The sequence below is a fragment of the Symphalangus syndactylus genome, chromosome 3, assembly GCF_028878055.3.
Source record: "Symphalangus syndactylus isolate Jambi chromosome 3, NHGRI_mSymSyn1-v2.1_pri, whole genome shotgun sequence".
NCBI lineage: Eukaryota > Metazoa > Chordata > Mammalia > Primates > Hylobatidae > Symphalangus > Symphalangus syndactylus.
In genome coordinates, this window is record NC_072425.2 from 20,059,688 (window position 1) to 20,078,898 (window position 19,211).

Consider the following 19,211-nt stretch of genomic DNA (forward strand, 5'->3'; position numbering starts at 1 on the left):
CCAGCCACCCAGTCCCTTATTGATGGTTACTTTTTTTTTTTTTTTTTTTGAGATGGAGTCTCACTCTGTCGCTCAGGTTGGAGGGCAGTGGTGCGATCTCGGCTCACTGCAAGCAATTCACTGTAACAACCTCTTCCTCTCAGGCTCAAGTAATTCTCCTGTCTAGCCTCCTGAGTAGCTGGGACTACAGGCGTGTGCCTCCATGCCTGGCTAATTTTCGTATTTTTAGTAGAGACGGGGTTTCGCATGTTGGGCAGGCTGGTCTTGAGCTCCTGATCTCAAGGGATCCACCCACCACAGCCTTGCAAAGTGCTGGGATTACAGGTGTGAGCCACCACCCCTGCCCATTATGGATGGTTACTTAAGTTGCTTCCAATCTTTTGCTACATTAAAATTACTTTAAAATTGTATACATAATACATAAATACCTTCTGCTTGTAAAATCTTCAAACAATGTAGATGCAGTGAAACCCTTTGGGGTTTTGCTGAGGGTGAATCTCTGCTCCCTCCAAGTCTCTAACTTCTCTCCTGGGCTGAGCTGGCACCTCTCCCAGCACTGAGCCCTGCCTTTACTCCCAGGCCTGTTCTCCTTCCCTGCCTCATCTCCCCTTGCTGGGGCTCTGGCTCCCTGCCTACTTTTAGCAGCTCCCACACCAGCTCCTGGATCTACTCCTGGTTCTGAATCCTGCCGGGAGCAGACAGACTGCTTAGAACCGCAATGCCCCTCACTCTGTGACCTCCCGCTATCTAGGGATCTCCTTTGCTGGGCTGTCGCCCAAGCTGGCCTTGTTCCCTGGAGAGGACTTGGAAACCTGGGGGGCCTGGCAGGTATCAGTCCCAGTTCCCCAAAGCTCTAGTAGATCTGGGATTCTTTCGTCTGAGTCTACTTTTCAGCTAAAGTAGGAGAGACAGAAGTCAGAGGCAGAAAGCACCAGTTTGCTGAGAAGCCGCGGAGCAACAGAATTATGGGTCCAGAATTTCATTTGTAGAAATCGTTACAGAGGAAAAGATAACCTAAAAGTGATTGACGTCCAGTCAGCCCTGGGTGACTCAGGTTCAGGGACCAAGAGGCAGCAGCCAGGAGTCAGATACCCTTGGGTTCAAATCCTTGCTCTCTACTTCCTGGCTGGGTAACTTGGGCCAGTAACTACTTCTCCAAGCCTCAGTTTCCCTGCCTATAAAGTGGGCTATTATGTCATCATAATAACAACTAAATGGCAGGGTCACTGTGAGGACCAGAAAGGCTATGGAATATGAAAGTGCATTTTAAACTAGATTCCAGGGGCTGGGTGCAGCGGCTCATGACTGTAATCCCAGCACCTTGGGAGGCCAAGGCCGGAGGATGGCTTGAGCCCAGAAACTTAAGACCAGCATGAGCAACATGGTAAAGCCCCATGTCTACAAAATCACAAAAAACTAACTGGGTGTGGTGGTGTGTACCTGCAGTCCCAGCTACTTGGGAGGCTGTGGTGGGAGGATCAGTTGATCCTGGGGGATTGAGGCTGCGCTCTACCCTAGCCTACAGAGTGAGACCCTGTCTCAAACAAACAAACAAACAAAAAACTAGATCCCAGGGATGACAGAAGTCAAAGTGTATGACAGACTTTCTCAGCCTCATCACTATTGACATTTGCCAGATAGCTGTTTGCTTTTGGGGACTGTCCTGTGTATTGTAGGGTATTTAGCCGAATCTCTGGCCTCTAACCAGTAGAATCCCAGTAGCACCCATCCTGTCCCCCACTTAAGTTGTGACAACCAAAAATGTCTCCAGCTATTGCCAGCTTTCCCCTGGGGGCAAAATCACCTCTGGTTGAGAACTATTGGTGTCAGGGAAGAGAGCAGAGGGAAGCTGAGACCCCAAGTTGCTGCTGACCCCCTGGGAGGTTCTTCCCTTTGGCAGAGGGAGCCAGCCTCTCCCGAGTGAGGCTGTTCTCTCCCCAACTCCTCCCAGGGTGAACAAAAGCTTTTTGCTTTTACTTTTTCCATAAGGTTATCACTTAGTAAACCATGGTTAACAGAAGCAAAGCAAGATAATGCAAAACAGAAGATAATTACAAAGTCATTTTTCTGTGGCTGTGGAAACCATCTCTGGTTTGTTCCAGGCCTAGCAGATATACCCTCCAGATCATCTGGCTCAGAGTTACATGAAGTGGGTTAACATTTCCTGAGGTTACAAGAGGAAAGATCAAAGGAGAATAACTTCAGAGCCAGTAACGGGAGGACCTGGAATGTACTAGCTGCACAGGAAATACTGGGACACAGAAGAAATTCACCAAGTGTCAGCTTTCTCCCTTGCTGCCAGGGGCTTGGCCAATAGTAGGTACATACCAAACACTTTTTGAATACTTAAAGCCACTGTGATCCCAACTTTGGGGTGAGGAAGGGGTTAATCTCCCACCCTGGGGCACAGGATGCCCAGGTGCCCCCTCCCTCTGTAAAGGAAGCTGGGAAAGGAAGCCCCCACACCCGCTCCTGGCAGCTGTATGTCCCCAGACTCCCAGTGGCCCGACAGAGGCCGGATGCAGGAAACAGGCGGAGGTGAGGCATTGCCAGCAGAGATACAAACCTCGAACCTGCAGCTTGGACCCCCATGCTCACCCAACTCTGTCCTTGTCCCCAGGGGCAGTCCTGATCCCCTGCCCAGTCCTATATATAGCACATTCACCCTGACCAGGGCAGGACACGTAGCACCTCTGCCTCCACAGCAGCTGGGCACTAGCCCAGTGGGCTCGGTCAGTCCTGCCATGTTTTACCAACCCAGGGGGCACTCTGACAAGGTATCTTATTTGTTACTTTGAGACAGTCTTGCTCTGTCGCCCAGGCTGTGGCACGATCTTGGTTCACTGCAACCTCCGCCTCCCAGGTTCTAGTGATTCTCCTGCCTCAGCCTACTGAGTAGCTGGGATTACAGGCGTGCATCACCACACCTAATTTTTGTATTTTTAGTAGAGATGGAGTTTCATCATATTGGCCAAGCCGGTCTCAAACTTCTGGCCTCAAGTGATCCGCCTGCCTCGGCCTCCCAAAGTGCTGGGATTATAGGTGTGAGGCACTGTGCCAGGCCACTGAGCCACCATGCCCAGCCACCAAGGAATCTTGTGTGAATGGTACCCCCAGAATTTTGGGTCCTGATCTTGGTGCACTGGGGGCAACTGCAAGTTCCAGCTCCCTCTGAACCCCTTTCATACAACCAGCAGGTGCCTTGGTTTCTCCACTCAGACTTCAGCTTCCCGCAGGCCCTTGAGCCAGTTAGACCTCTTCCCAGAGGCTGGACCCTGTCGCCCGCATTTTCCTTCCCCAGCTCCTGGCTGGAGTCTGGCTTCCCATGGTCACCAGGGTGAAGCCTGGATTGCCCAGGCCCCTTCGGACAGTGCCCTCGGCCCCCAGCACCACACCAGCCTGGCCTCTGGCGGCAGCCCCGCCCTTACCTCTTCCAGTGTGTTCATCTGGGAGGCCACCTTGTGGACGTAGGCGTGCACCTTCATCAAGTCCATGCTGTACAGGGTGCCCTCCAGGAGATCCACCATGGACTGCAGCTGCCCGGGGAAGGGGGATGGTTAGGCAAAGAGTGCAGCATGTGGCCAGCCAGACACAGAGGGTAAAAAGAACCCTGCTGCAATTGAGAACTCCAGAACCTGGGCCAGGCGCTGTGGCTCACACCTGTAATCCCAGCACTTTGGCAGGTGGATCACCTGAGGTCAGAAGTTCAAGACCAGTCTGGCCAACATGGTGAAACACCATCTCTACTAAAAATACAAAAATTAGCCAGGCATGGTGGTGTACACCTGTAGTCCCAGCTACTTGGGAGGCTGAGGCAGGAGAATCACTTGAACCCGGGAGGTGGGGGTTGCAGTGATCCGAGATCACGCCACTGCACTCCAGCCTGGGTGACAGAGTGAGGCTGTCTTCCAAAAAAATAATAATAATAATAATTAAAATAAAAAAGAACTCCAGAACCCCAGAGCCTCAGACTGGCTGGCATGGGCCCTGAGCACTCACCAGCCCCAGCCTGCTAATAATCACAAGAAAAACCACAGGTTCCATCTTCTGAGCCCTTACCACGTGCCAGGCGCTGTGCTAGGGGCTTTAAGGAGTTATACCAATTAATCATTGTAACAACCTCATGAGGTGTGTAGTGGGCACTGGAGGAGTTTGGATCTTCTGAGATCCCTCTTACTAGTTTTTGTGCCCGTCCCTGGCTTCCATGTGCCTGCATCTGTGACTCTCTTTAGAGTTGCTTTGCCCCCAAAGTGCCAGGGAGTATACGTCCTCTTGCAGCTGCCTTGAGGCAATGATCTAGTGACATGGACATCTATAATCCCAACTTACTAGCCCCAGTGGGGATGAATTGAGCTGTTGTCCCCACTCCAGAGATCGTCTGGGGATGTGACTGAGGCTGGCACTTTTCCCAAGACCACACCCTCACTTGGATACACTCCTCCCCACCCTGCGTCTCCCACTTCATTTCCAGTTTCTCTGGGGAGTATTTTCTTTTTTTGTTTATTTGTTTTTCAGAGACTCTGTCACCTAGGAAAGAGTGCAGTGGCACAATCATAGCTCACTGCAGCCTCGAACTACTGAGCTCAAGCAATCCTCCCACCTCAGCCTCTGGAGTAGCTAGGACTACAGGTGTGCACCATCCTGCCTAGCTAAGTGTTTTATGTTTTGTAGAGATGGGATCTTACTACATTATTCCAGCTGGTCTCGAACAATGATCTTCCCACCTTGGCCTCAAGTGATCCTCCTGCCTCAGCCTCCCAAAGCACTGGGATTAGAGGGATGAGCCACCACGCCCAGCCCAGGAGTATTTTCAAAATAAATCACTTGCACGTGAATCTCTGGCTTCAGAGCCTGCTTCTGGCGGCCCGAACTAACACCAGGTATGGACAACTTTCACCCTCATTTTACACATGGAAAAGCTGCAGTTTAGAGGGGGGAAGTGACTTGCCCAAGGCCACACAGCTGTTCAATGGTGGAACCAGGAGCAGAACCCAAATTCATATAAATCCACATCTCTTTCCCAACATTCGGCAGGAGAGATATCATTAATCACCGTCTCTTTCCTATCATGCTTTATGGCTCCTGTCTCATGGTCAGACGGGGAAATGGCAGCCGAGAGAGGGAAGGCCTTGCACAACAGGTCAGCAGCAGGACCTGGAGCAGCCGCTGGGTCTCCCTTGCCCAGCCCAGGGCTCTGCCCTACAGCTTCCCCTCCCCCTCTCCTCTCTGTCACGCCTCATCAGGATATAACACTCCCTCCAGATGGCCAGAATGCCAGAGTGTCAGGGAGACATTGGCACAAGGGGCTGGGTGGGAAACCAGCCTTCCCTGGCTTCTTGGGAAGGGCAGTTCCTCGGGCCCACCCTCACGCGCAGCCCCACCCTGAGCCCTCCGGCATTTCCCGGGGCCTGCACAGGCCAGTGCTCCTGTCTGGTCCCAGCTGGCTGTTTCCAAAACAGTTTTACTCCCACCTTCCCAGGGGATCTCAAACTGTTTTAAGCCAGGGAGCTTTTCTTTGAGCAGAAGCTGATCTCTAAAACAGAGACAGGGGCGGGAGGCTCTGCTGGAAGCAAAGATAGGCTCAGTGGCTTCTCTGCTCTCCCACAACCTGGCAGCGTATCCTCTCCTCCTCCTCCAGCCCCACCTGCCGGGTCAATCCCCCATTACCCTAAGCCAGTTCTGCTGACCCAGAGCCCTGTGGCAGCTGTGCACTGAGAAGGCCTAAGGGATTGTGGGCTCCTGGCTGAGAAAGCGGTCTCATGACCCTTCAGTGGGCAGGGGACAAAGTAGAGAATTCCTGGGTTCAAATCTTAATACTTGGTTCACGCCTGTAATCTCAGCATATTGAGAGGCCGAGGGACGTCGATCACTTGAGGTTAGGAGTTTGAAACCAGCCTGGCCAACATGGCAAAACCCCATCTCTACTAAAAATAATAAAAAAAAAATGAGCCGGGCATGGTGGCACACGCCTGTAATCCCAGCCACTCAGGAGGCTGAGATGAGAATCACTTGAAAGCGAGAGCGGGGTGGAGGTTGCAGTGAGCCAGTGAGCTGAGATCGCGCCATTGCACTCCAGCCTGGGCGATAAAGTAAGATTCTGTCTCAAAAAAAAAAAATCTTAATACTGCCACTTTCTTGCTGTATGATCTTAGGCCACAGCCCCTCTTTGGGCATCAGATTCTCCCACTAGTAAAGCTGGTACCATAAGTCTCCTCTCCAAAGGGTTGTAGCAAGGATTAAATTAGCCAAGAATTAAATTAGCCAGCGTTTATGAAAGGGCTTTGTGTCCTCATGTAAAACGTGTACAATTCAGTTATCGAGAAGTTGACTTGAGCAGAAATTGGGTTTGTTCCTGCAACTGAAGACTGACCTATGGCCTGGGTGCCTCGAGTCTGCAGGGTCCTAAGTGAGACCCATGGAGACAGTGTGATCCAGGGACTGCCAAGCTGTCAAGATGCCACTTTGCTTAAAATTCATTCCCCCGACTCCCTACCCAATTTTGAGAGCTTGGCATTCATTCAGGCGTTACAAAAACAAAACTAAAGTTGAATTTGAAGAAAACATTTTTAGCCAAATGTTGGGAGACAGTTCTTCACAGATCTCTTGCTTTTTTGCATGACTTGCGTGCAGAGGCACTGACTGTCTCTGTGCTGAGCCGTCTAGCTGTATAGTGAACAGCCCTGGAAGACAGAGACACTGTTTCCTTCCAGAGGAAAGGGCAGGCATCCTTGGTGCCCATTATAAAAGACTCAGATTCTCTAAGCTCAGGGCTCCTTTCTGTAACACACCTTATTATACATGCAGGTGTTATCTGACCCTCACTGCAATTGCTGTAATAAAGTCCTTTGTCTTTGAACCAGGAGGCTGCATCTTCTGCCAGCTTCCATGAAACTGGCAGGCTAACTTGTTAGCTTACAAGTAGGGTAACATCTCAGACCTTCCACAGTTTCTGACACCAAACAGGCAAAATAGAGGGAGAAGTTATAAAAGAAAAACATACTTTCAAAAGGCACCAAACTGGAAAGGCACAGTGACTCACGCCTGTCATTCCAGCATTTTGGGAGGCTAAGGTGAGAGGATTGTCTGAGCCCAGGGTTTGAGATTAGCCTGAGTAACACAGCAAGACTCCATCTCTACAAACATTTTTAAAATTAGCTGAGCCTGGGGGTGTGCACCTGTGGTCCCAGCTTGGGAGGCTGAGGTGGGAGGATTGCTCGAGCCTAGGAGGTTGAGGCTGCAGTGAACTGTGTTTGCACCACTGCACTCCAGCCTGGGCAACAGAGCAAGACCCTGCCTCAAAAAAAAAAAAAAAAAAAAGGCAAAAACAAAAAGACACCAAACAATCTGGTCCTTTACAAAAAGGAAGACAGGAAAGCAAGGTGGTTTAGAACTCATGCTCTGGACACAGGAGGACCTGGGTTCAAATCTTAGCTCCACCAGACCCACTGAGCACCTAGCTGAGCATGGTACAAATGGCATGAAGGTGCTCACTGGCTGTGGGGACTGAGATCTATCCCAGACGTGTCTAACCAAACCATGGGTCCTGGTCGGGGGGCCCTGGTCTGGGGCTGTGTTGCCCAGAGGTGGTGCCTCTTCTCATCTTCCTATGGGGGGGCTCAACGATTCCTTTCCTTTCCTTTCCTCTCCTCTCCTCTCCTCTCCTCTCCTTTCCTTTTGGATCCCCTCCCCTCCCCTCCCCTCTCCTCTCCTCTCCTTTCCTTTCGGATCCCCTCCTCTCCCCTCTCCTCCCCTTCCCTTCCCTTCCCTTTTTTTTTTGAGATGGAGTCTTGCTCTTGTTGCCCAAGCTGGAGTGCAATGGCACAATCTCAGCTCACTGCAACCTCTGCCTCCTGGGTTCAAGCAATTCTCCTGCCTCAGCCTCCCGAGTAGCTGGGATTACAGATGTGCACCACCATGCGGGGTTAATTTTTGTATTTTTAGTAGAGACAGGGTTTCACCACATTGGCCAGGGTGCTCTCGAGCTCCTGACCTCGTGATCCGCCCGCCTCAGTCTCCCAAAGTGCTGGGATTACAGGCATGAGCCTCCGCACCCGGCCTGGGTTTCTTTATTTTTTTTTTTTGAGACCGAGTCTCACTCTGTCGTTCAGGCTGGAGTGCAGTGGCATGATCTCAGCTCACTGCAGCTTCTGCCTCCTGGGTTCAAGCGATTCTCCTGCCTCAGCCTCCCGAGTAGCTGGGATTACAGGCACCCGCCACCATGCCTGGCTAATTTTTTGTATTTTTAGCAGAAACAGGGTTTCATCATGTTGGCCAGGCTGGTCTCAAACTCCTCACCTCAGGTGATCCTCCAGCCTCAGCCTCCCGAAGTGCTGGGAATACAGGCATGAGCCACCATGCCTGGCCGAAGGTTTCTAATTCGCACAAAAATATGGCATAGATTGGAGGCTGCCCATCATTATGTGAGGTTGGGCAAGTTACTTAAGTTCTGTCAACCTTGGTTTTCTCACCTCTAAAATGAGGAAATGATCCTATATTTCACGGTATGGTTTAAGAACTCAGAGAATGCCGGGCACGGTGGCTCATGCTTCTGATCCCAGCACTTTGGGAAGGCCGAGGCAGGCAGTTCACTTGACGTCAGGAGTTAAAGACTGGGAAACATGGTGAAACCCTGTCTCTACTAAAAATACAAAAGTTAGCTGGGTGTGGTGGTGCACGTCTGTAATCCCAGCCACTCAGGAGGCTGAGGCAGGAGAATCGCTTGAACCCAGGGACGGAGGTTGCAGCAAGCCGAGAGCGTGCCACTGCACTCCAGCCTGGGTGACAGAGCGAGACTCCGTTTCAAGAAATAAATAAGTAAAATAAAATAAAATAAAAACAATCCACTGCCACAAAGTGTAAAGTATAGCTAGGTGCCAACGGTTGAATTGGTTTGGGTAAAATACAAGACACTGGAATAGGTGATAAACTAGCAGAAGAATCCTGCCTTTGTCACTTCCTGGCAAGAAGTGACTCCCCCTCAGGGAGCCTCAGTTTTCTCATCTGTGAAATGGGGCAGTAACAGCACTCGCCTCACAGAGTGTGTGGAATTTCCACTGGCAGGACAGCAGTCTCCAGCTCATGATAGGCCCTTACTCCCTCCATCACCCCACCAAGTCTACCTTGAGGAGCTCAGGCGCCTGCTTTTTGAGTTTCTCCATCTTCCACTCGTTCTCACAGGGGTTGAGAGAGGAGGGAGGCGCGGTGCAGGAGCAGCGGCAGTCAGTGCCCGAGCTCACGGTCTCCACCGTGTAGAAGTCCTCCACGCGCGCCCGCCCACTGCGCACTCGGCTGCACGCGTCCTTGCTCAGCGGCCGCATGATGCACTTGCAACGGCAGTCGGAGCCCTCCGAGGTCATCCTCACCTGGTCCAGGTCCCCAAACACCTGTTGTGGGGGGGCAAGAGGGGCTCCAGTGAGTTGCTGCTAGTCAGTGCTACGGCAGGGAGGAAGGGAGAGATGGCAGAAGCCAGCTGGCCAGCCAGCCTTGGGATGAGAGTGTTTGGCAGGTGGGGGGGGTGCAATTAGAGGTGGTGAAGGCCTTTTAATAATAATAACTCTATGTGTGTGTGTGTGTGTGTGTGTGTGTGTGTGTCTATGTCTCTGTGTGTGTATTTTTTTTTTTTTTTTGAGACGGAGTCTTGCTCTGTTGCCCAGGCTGGAGTGCAGTGGCACGATCTCTGCTCACTGCAAGCTCCACCTCCTGGGTTCACGCCATTCTCCTGCCTCAGCCTCCTGAGTAGCTGGGACTACAGGCGCCCGCCACCACACCCAGCTAATTTTTTGTATTTGTTAATAGAGATGGGGTTTCACCATGTTAGCCAGGATGGTCTCGATCTCCTAACCTTGTGATCTGCCCGCCTCCGCCTCCCAAAGTGCTGGGATTACAGGCGTGAGCCACCACACCCGGCCTGTGCATGTATTTTTAAAGACAGGCTCTCTCTCTGTTGCCCAGGCTGGAGTGCAGTGGCCTGATCATGGCTCACTGCAGGCTTGACCTCCCAGGCTCGAGCGATCCTCCCACCTCAACCTCCCTAGTAGCTGGGACTACAGGCATGCGCCACCATGCCCAGATAATTTTTGTATATTTTGTAAAGATGGGGTTTTGCCGTGTTGCCCAGGCTAGTCTCGAATTCCTGGGCTCAAGTGACCCTCCCTCTTCCATCTCCCAAAGTGCTAGGATTACAGGCATGAGCCACCGTGCCCAGACTTTTTGTTTTGTTTTGTTTTTTTGTAGAGAAAGGGTCTTGCCGTTTGGCCCAGGTTGGAATGCAGTGGTGGGATCACAGTTCACTGTAACCTCAAACTCCTGGGCTCAAGCAATCCTCCTGTATCAGCTTCCCAAGTAGCTGAGATTATAGGTGCATGACACCATGCTCGGCTAATTTTTAAATTATCTGTAGAGATAGGATCTCACTATGTTGCCCAGGCTGGTCTTGAACTCCTGGCCACAGGTGATCCTTCTGCCTCAGCCTCTCAAAGTTCTGGGATTACAGTATGTGCCACCTCACCTGGCTCGACAATTTCAATATTAATGGCGCTGTGAAAAAGTTTGGTGATTCCTCAATAAGTTAAACATAAAATTCCCATAAGATCCAGTAATCCTACTCCTGGGTATATACCCAAGAGAATTGAAAATGGGTATCCAAAGGCCGGGCGTGGTGGCTCACGCCCGTAATCCCAGCACTTTGGGAGACCGAGGCGGGCAGATCACGAGGTCAGGAGATCGAGACCATCCTGGCTAACACAGTGAAACCCCGTCTCTACTAAACAAAATACAAAAAATTAGCCGGGCGTGATGGCGGGTGCCTATGGTCCCAGCTACTCAGGAGGCTGAGGTGGGAGAATGGCGTGAACCCGGGAGGCAGAGCTTGCAGTGAGCCAAGATCGCGCCACTGCACTCCAGCCTGGGTGACAGAGCGAGACTCCATCTCAAAAAAAAAAAGAAAGAAAATGGGTATCCAAAGAAAGACTTGGAAGTGAATGTCCATGGCAGCATTATTCACAGTAGCCACAAGGTAGAAACAACCCAAATGTCCATCAACTGAATAGAGAAATATTCAGCCATAAAAAGGAATGTAGGGCTGGGCACAGTGGCTCACGCCTGTAATACCAGCACTTTGGGAGGCTGAGGCGGGCGGATCACCTGAGGTCGGGAGTTTGAGACCAGCCTGGCCAACATGGTGAAAACCTGTCTCTATTAAAAATACAACCAACCTTCCAACCTTCCTTCCTTCTCCTCTTCCTTCCTTCCTTCCTTCCTTCCTTCCTTCCTTCCTTCCTTCCTTCCTTCCTTCCTTCCTTTCCTTTCTTTCTGTCCCTCTGTGGCCCAGGCTGCAATCTACTTGGCTCCCTGCTGCCTGCGCCGCAGACCGGCACGCGCCACCGCTGCCTGCTTTTTCTCCTTTGGCTGCAGGCACGCGTTCGCCATCTTGGCCACGCTGGTCGCCAGCTCCTGACACCGAGTGCTCTGCCCGCCTCAGCCTCCCGAGGTACTGGGACTGCAGACGGAGTCTCGCTCACCCGGTGCTCGGTGCTACCCGGGCTGGAGTGCGGTGGCGTGGTCTGGCCTCGCGGCAGCCTCCGCCTCCCAGCCGCCTGCTTTGGCCTACCAGGGTGCTGGGATTGCAGCCCCTGCCCGGCCGCCGCCCCGTCTGGGAGGTGGGGAGCGCCTCTGCCCGGCCACCCATTGTCTGGAAAGTGAGGAGCGCCTCTGCCCGGCCACCCATCGTCTGGGAAATGAGGAGCACCTCTGCCCGGCCGCCCCGTCTGGGAAGTGAGGAGCGCCTCTGCCCAGCCACCCATCGTCTGGGAAGTGAGGAGCGTCTCTGCCCGGCCACCCCGTCTCGGAGGTGAGGAGCGCCTCTGCGCGGCCACCCACCGTCTGGGAGGTGAGGAGCGCCTCTGCCCGACCACCCACCGTCTGGGAAGTGAGGAGCGCCTCTGCCCGACCACCCACCGTCTGGGAGGTGAGGAGCGCCTCTGCCCGGCCACCCACCGTCTGGGAGGTGAGGAGCGCCTCTGCCCGGCCACCCACCGTCTGGGAGGTGAGGAGCGCCTCTGCCCGGCCACCCCGTCTGGGAGGTGAGGAGCGCCTCTGCCCGGCCACCCCGTCTGGGAAGTGAGGAGCGCCTCTGCCCGGCCACCCATCGTCTGGGAAGTGAGGAGCGCCTCTGCCCGGCCACCCATCGTCTGGGAAGTGAGGAGCGCCTCTGCCCGGCTACCCATCGTCTGGGAAGTGAGGAGCGCCTCTGCCCGGCCGCCCCGTCTGGGAAGTGAGGATCGCCTCTGCCCGGCCACCTATCGTCTGGGAGGTGAGGAGAGCCTCTGCCCGACCACCCACCGTCAGGGAAGTGAGGAGCGCCTCTGCCCGGCCGCCCCGTCTGGGAAGTGAGGAGCGCCTCTGCCCGGCCGCCCCGTCCGGGAAGAAGTGAGGAGCGCCTCTGCCCGGCCACCCATCGTCTGGGAAGTGAGGAGCGCCTCTGCCCGGCCACCCCGTCCGGGAAGAAGTGAGGAGCGCCTCTGCCCGGCCACCTATCGTCTGGGAAGAAGTGAGGAGCATCTCTGCCTGGCCGCCCCGTCTGGGAGGTCTACCACGGAGGCCAGGGGCAATGTGGGGGCTGGACGTGGTGGCTCACGCCTGTGGTCCCGGCACTCTGGGGGGCGAGGCGGGTTGATCACTTCGGGCTAGGAGTTCGAGACCAGTCTGGCCAACTTGGCGAAGCATGAAAAATACAGCAGACAAACCAACCAACCAACTCAGTGACAACAAAACAGGTCTACCCTGGAGTCATACTCTAATTTTTTCTATTTTCCTCCCTTTCTGATCCTTTATCCCACTTTCTTTTTCTTCCTCTTCCTTCTCCCTCTTCTTTGTCAAATAGAGGATTGAGTTATTATCACTAATCCATATAAAGTCCCTCTCTCATTTATTTTAACTTCCACCCCCCATTTTTATTCCCCGACTTCCCATGTGCAACCTTCCTAATATGTTTGATATGCATCTTTTTGTTTGTATGTATTTTTAGAAAATGTTTATTGTTTATGTGTGCAAAAAAAATTAATAAAAAAAATTAAAAAAAAATAAATAAAAAAAATAAAAATACAAAAATTAGGTGGGCATGGTGGCGCATGCCTGTAGTCCCAGCTACTAGGGAGGCTGAGGTGGGAGGATCACTTGAGCCTGGGAGGTCAAGCCTGCAGTGAGCCATGATCAGGCCACTGCACTCCAGCCTGGGCAACAGAGTGAGACTCCATCACAAAAAAAAAAGTAAAATGCAGTACTGATTCATGCTACAACATGGATAAATATTGAAATATTATGTTGAGAGAAGCCAGACACAAAAGGCCACGTATGATATGGCTCCATTAATATGAAATGCTGTATTCAGGAGAGGCAAGTCCATAGAGACAGCAAACAGATTAGTGGCTTCCAGGAGTTAGAGAGAGACGGAAATGGGGAGTGGCTGCTTAATTGGTATGGGGTTTCCTTTTGGGATGACGAAGATGTTCTGGAACTATTAATAGATAGTGGTGATGGTTGCATGATATTGTGAATGTACCAAATGCCACTGAAGTGTATACTTAAAAATGATAATTTTTGTTATTTTGTTTTACTATGATAATAAAAATTATGGAGACCTTTTATTGATCACTTATATACCAGGTTTCACATACATTACACTTTTAAATAATATCTCTGGCCGGGCACGGTGGCTCACGCCTGTAATCCCAGCACTCTGGGAGGCCGAGGCGGGTGGATCACCCAAGGTCAAGAGTTCGAGGCCAGCCTGGCCAACATGGTGAAACCCTGTCTCTACTAAAAATACAAAAATTAGCCAGGTGTGGTGGTGGGCGCCTGTAATCTCAGCTACTCGGGAGGCTGAGGCAGGAGAATCGCTTGAACCCGGGAGGCAGAGATTGCAGTGAGCCAAGATCGTGCCACTTCACTCCAGCCTGGGCAACAGAGCAAGACTCTGTCTGTCTCAGACAAAAAAAAAAGAAAAAAAAAAAAAACTACCTCTGTGTGTTGGGGAGGTGTTGTGACCTTCAAAGCCCTTACCACGGCCTTCAAGGCCCATGTGAGTTGATACTCTCCCTTGAACCGCTCCTTATTGCCCTTCCCTTTCAATGGCTCTTTCCACTCCAGCCTCACAGCTTTTGCATCTGCCATACCCTCCCCAGAAACTCCTATCCCCCAATATTTCCGTGGCTTACTTCCTTGTATCACTTAATTCTCTGCTCACATGTTACCTCCTCTGAGAAGCCTTCCCTGACTGCTCACCTCCTGTTACTCTCTATCCCTTCATCTAGTGGCTTGGTTTTCTTTACTGCACCTATTACTACCTAAAATATGAGATCTGATTTTGTGTATATTCTGTCTCCCCCACACCATAGGTACCATTAGAGGCAGGACCTTTGTCTAGTTTCCTCCTATGTCTTCATAACAGTGCTTGCCTGGCCTGCAGTAGGAGCTCTGTAATTATCTGTTGGGTAAATGAGCCTGCATTTTGCAGACATGCTAGAGCACAAGGTTAAGAGCATGGCATCTGGAGCCTCAATAAGATTGTAGGCAACTTAATATTTCTGTGCCTCTGTTTCATCTGTAACATGGGCTTTCACGTCATGAGGTTGTTGTGAGGATTAAGTGAGTTAATACAAGTAAAGAACAAGGCCTAGCACATATTGAGTGCATCTTAAGTGTGAACTATTCTTCTTCTTCTTATTATTATCATTAATATTATTTTGAGACTGGGTCTTGCTCTGTTACCCAGGCTGGAGTGGAGTGGCCTCATCACACCTTGACCTCCTGGGATCAGGCGATCCTCCCACCTCAGCCTCCCAAGTAACTGGGACTACAGGCATGTGCCACCATGTCCAGCTAATTTTTGTATTTTTTGTAGAGATGGGGTTTCACCATGTTGGCCAGGCTGGTCTCAAACTCCTGGGCTCAAGTGATTCTCCCACCTTGGCCTCCCAAAAAGCAGGGATTACAGGCGTGAGCTACCGTGCCTGCCCCCACTGCTTTTTCTGCAGCCTGTGGAGGGGCAGGGGAAAGTGAGAGGTGGGGAGCGTGGGGAGGAGGGTGGCTATGGGTGTGTCCTGGGCTCTCGGTGGGTGAAGTGTACTCTGGGCCAATTCTTCTCTGCCTGTGAACACCAACAGTCTGGCTCAGGGTCCTGTACATTCCTCAGAGTTAGCACCCTAACTCTGCCTGTCCTTCAAGACTCCTGGGTCCCCTTCCCAGCTCTGCTGGAATCCCTTGCCACTCCACCCACTCCCGCAGATGGGGTCAAGAGCCTAGCGGGTAGATGTGGGTGTGTTCTGTGTGGCCAGGCCAGGGAAGCCTCCTCCTGGGGACTCACCCATACTCCCAGCACCCACCTGCACCAGCAGCTGCCTCCACATCGGACCGTGACATTCCTTCCCTTCTCAGATGAGGTGCTACCTCCTGATGGGGGCGGCCAAGGCCCTGACATGGGTCAGGAATTGGAATAAGGCCTCTGCTCCCAGTGCCAGCTGCCAGGCACCCAGGCAGGGTCCCCCTTCCTGTGACTGCTACATCCTGTGCTTGGCTGGAGGGTAGCAGAGCGCCAGGGGGAAGAGCCAGACCTGGGCTTAAGTCCCAGTTCCCATACCTCCTCCCTGCTTGGCCTTGACCCCTCTGAGCCTCAGCTTCCTCCTCTGTAAAATGGGGAGAATCACAGTCCCTTTGTCATAAGCTCATGGTGAGTCTGAGCAATCAATGCATGCAGGGCCTCGGCATCGAACCTGGCACAGAAGAGCTGCTCTCTAAGGGGTACCTGCTATCAAAATCACTGCTGATAACTCTCCCTGCCATTTGCTCATTATTTTCTACCTCTCTGTGCTCTCACCATAACCCCACCTCAGAGAGGAGAAAGCTGAGCATCAGAGAAGACTAGGGGCTTGCCCAGGGTCACACAGCATGGCCTGACTCCAAAACTTGGTTTACATGTTGCCCCTCTCATGGCCACCCACAGTCACCAGGCAGGGGCTTCTCCCTGAGCAACTGGGCTGGGACAGATGGGTCTGTAGAGAGGGGGCCCTGGGCTGGGCCCTGGGGGGCATAGAACCTGGGGCTCCTACTAGGCCCAGCCTACCCTGCCCTTGGCACGAAGTCTGGAGTTGTGCCAAGCAGGAAAGTCCCTGCCTTGGCCCTGCAACTCTCCCTGCAGCCTTGCTTAGCACACACTGATGCCAAAGCCCCCAGAACTAGGAGTGGTTTGTGCTTAAAAAGGTACTCAGCTATTTGCAAGGAAATTCCACAGTGAGATGAAGGTGTATTCGAGATTTTTCTGCAGAGAGATGGATGAGTCTAGCTAGAGTGGAGGAGAGGGCATTCAAGCTGTGAAATGTTCCAGCAACTGAATAGACTCAACTTGTGTCTTTTTTTTTTTTGCTGGATTCTTGCTCTGTTGCCCAGGCTGGAGTGCAATGGTGCGATCTTGGCTCACTGCAACCTCTGCCTCCCAGGTTCAAGTGATTCTCTTGCTTCAGCCTCCTGAGTAGCCAGGATTACAGGTGTGTGCCACCATGCTCGGCTAATTTTTGTATTTTTAGTAGAGACGGCGTTTCACCATGTTGGCCAGGCTGGTCTCAAACTCCTGACCTCAGGTGATCTGCCCACCTCGGCCTCCCAAAGTGCCAGGATTACAGGTGTGAGCCACCACGCCTGGCCAACTTGTGTCATCTTGAAGTTGGGTCTGCCCTTTTCCCTCATGGCCAGCCCCGCCTCACCATGAGACAAAGACCTCCCGAGAGCACAGTGCCAGTTGGGCACCTCCCCCTGGATGCCCAGAGGTACCCCAAACTCAATCCATTCAAGCTGGACCCAGCCTCTTCTCCCAGACCCATGTCCACTTACCCTCCTGCCCAGCCTGGATCTCTGAGCCTCCCTCTTATCCTGGATAATCTGTCAGTCATCGTGTTCTTCTGATCCTTCATCCTAAATATCTCCGACCTCTGTCCCCTGCTCTCCACGCCACAGCCATAGCCCTAGTTCAGGCCACATTAACTGCTGCCTGGACAACACAGCAGCTTCCTGTGTTTGATGAATCTCCCAAAAGCTCCTCCTTGGTAATCTACTTTACTCTTGCTCCACAAACCTCCATGGATTCCTACTCCCTCCACGAGTTCTCAACTGGGGGCCATGCCTCAGAATTGCCTGGGGGTGTACCTGGGAGCTGCAGATGGCTGGGTCCTACTCCAACCCGATGGTTCAGACGCTTTCTGGCTCCCCAGCCTATCTGGATGCTTCCTAGAGGCTCCAGGGCTCCAACTACTCAGGCTCCCTCTGTTTAGGAGTTTTGAAGAACCTCAATCAGACTCTTTTGAGCCTCAGTGTTCAAGACCATAAAATGGGGAAGGGCCACTGAAGCCTCAGAGTGTTGGCACAAGGGATGTGTAAGATTCTGCATGTAAGTGCTGGGGACATGGCTTGGCACATACGATGCTCCTCAAGGCTCTGCCCCAAATGCCCCAGCCAAAGGGAGTGTTGGGATAAGACCCTCCTTGCAGAGACACCCAGCAGGGCTTGACCTGGCCTCAGTCTTGAGGTGTCGAAGGAGGACTCCATCGCTATGTGGCCCCCGCCTGCTGGAGAGCCTGTTTCCAATTACACCCACAGGCGGAAACTCCCGGAGCGGAGGCGAAGCAACACCTAAACCCCCGGGACTGGCCTGGCCTGGAACATCTGATCCAGCCCCGGACACCACCGCCTGCCTGCTCTAGCCCCTCCTGCTCCCCTGGCTGGGCTCCCACAGGCCTTTGGGCATCCCTCTGTCCTTGGGCCCCTGATCAGCAGGCTGACCAAAGACCCCCTTCCCACCCCTTGATGCTGGAGGGAGTGAGGCACCGACAGCCCTTTCACAGATGGGGAAACTGAGGTAGAGATGGAAAATTCTCAGCCACATTCCAAGAACGCACAGCAAGAAGCAGCTCCCCAGAGGCCTGCGGTGCCATGCTTGGGTGTCATGTGGTTACCTGTCCATTCCAACCTCTGTGCTGGGCAGCCCTTCAGAAATACCAGGGAAGCTGTGGGGTCCCCCTCCTCCTCCCAGCCCCGACAAAGCACTTCCTTAGATGGAAACTCAAAATCCAGTTTAGGACAGACCTAGTTATAAACATGAAATGAAAACACGTTGAGCAAGGAGCTGGCCAAGGAGACCAACAGAGTCCTGGGGGTGAGCTGCCCTGGACCCCTGAATGTGCTGGACCAGAGGGGAGACTAGAGCTCCCAGGAACAGGAGGCCTAAGGAGGGGCCAACTTAACCCTTTAGGGTCCTACATTGACTTCAAGTCCCAGACTGGCCCTCCGAAGGGCTCATCCTCCACTCCAGGGAAAACGGAATGGGCTTAGAGAGGAAGGGGGGGTTTGTGATGGGGGTGGGGGCGGGGGGAGGGATCGGGTGATAATGAAAACAGCTCTCTCTGCAGAGCCAGCAGGAGTCTGGCTGAGCTAAGGAATGCAGAGCAAATTCACCCATCACTTGATTTTTATTTTTCCCAGCTGGCTGAAGTGGTTTGGGGGTGAGAGGTGTCTGGGGTAGGGCGGTGCTGAGTCCCCCAGCTGTTCATCCTGCAAGCTGTAGGTTGTGCCTCTCCACCCCACCAGCCCCAGCTTGTTCTGGGACAGCTAAACACCCCCCACCCCCCCCCACACACACAACCTAGCAAGTGTTTGGCTGACTCACTACACAAACAGGGTGTTGGGTTTTCTTTGTCTCTGCTTTGTTTAGAATGTGAGCTCTCCCCCACAAGCTCTACAGCTCTCTGCACAGAGGATGCCCAACACCAAATATCCCTCCCAGACAGAGATCCCAGTGGTGACAAGGCACTGATCAGGTTATCTAGGATTTTCTACTCACTTGTCCTCATACCTGAGCCAGATCAGGGAATCTCAGAGGGCCCCATATGGAAGGAAGGTTGGGGAGATGTTTCTCAGATGAAGAAACTGAAGCCCAGAGACAGGCAGTGATTTGCCCAAGGTCACACAGCAGAAGAATAGCAGAGGAAGGCCAGAACCTAGGGTTTTAAATGTACAAGCCAGCTGCCTCTGTAAACACCCTCATTTCCCCACCTGTAAATTAGAAAAAATACTCATTCTCTCCTTGTCTCTGGAGTACATGAGCAGCATTGTACGTGGGTGCTTTCATGCCCTGAGCTGAATCAGGCTGAGGGTTGGCCAGTGCCCAC

At 52.6% G+C, this 19,211-nt stretch overlaps 1 protein-coding gene across 4 annotated transcripts in view; it reads right to left on the reverse strand.

Moving 5' to 3' along the window:
* The window catches only part of OLFML2A (olfactomedin like 2A), a 37,446-nt gene that overhangs the window by 16,386 nt on the left and 1,849 nt on the right, over window positions 1–19,211 (reverse strand). For 3 of the 4 annotated variants that reach the window (XR_010119971.1, XM_055271117.2, XM_055271119.2), the window contains exons 2-3: window positions 9,120–9,383; window positions 3,429–3,536 (exon numbers count right to left, since the gene is read on the reverse strand). Coding sequence is in view for 3 of the 4 variants with exons in the window: in XM_055271117.2 (XP_055127092.1) it covers window positions 3,429–3,536; window positions 9,120–9,383 (372 nt within the window). In the remaining variant the exon portion in view is untranslated. The remainder of the gene's footprint in view (window positions 1–3,428; window positions 3,537–9,119; window positions 9,384–19,211) is intronic. The other variant, XM_055271118.1, reaches the window with a different exon arrangement.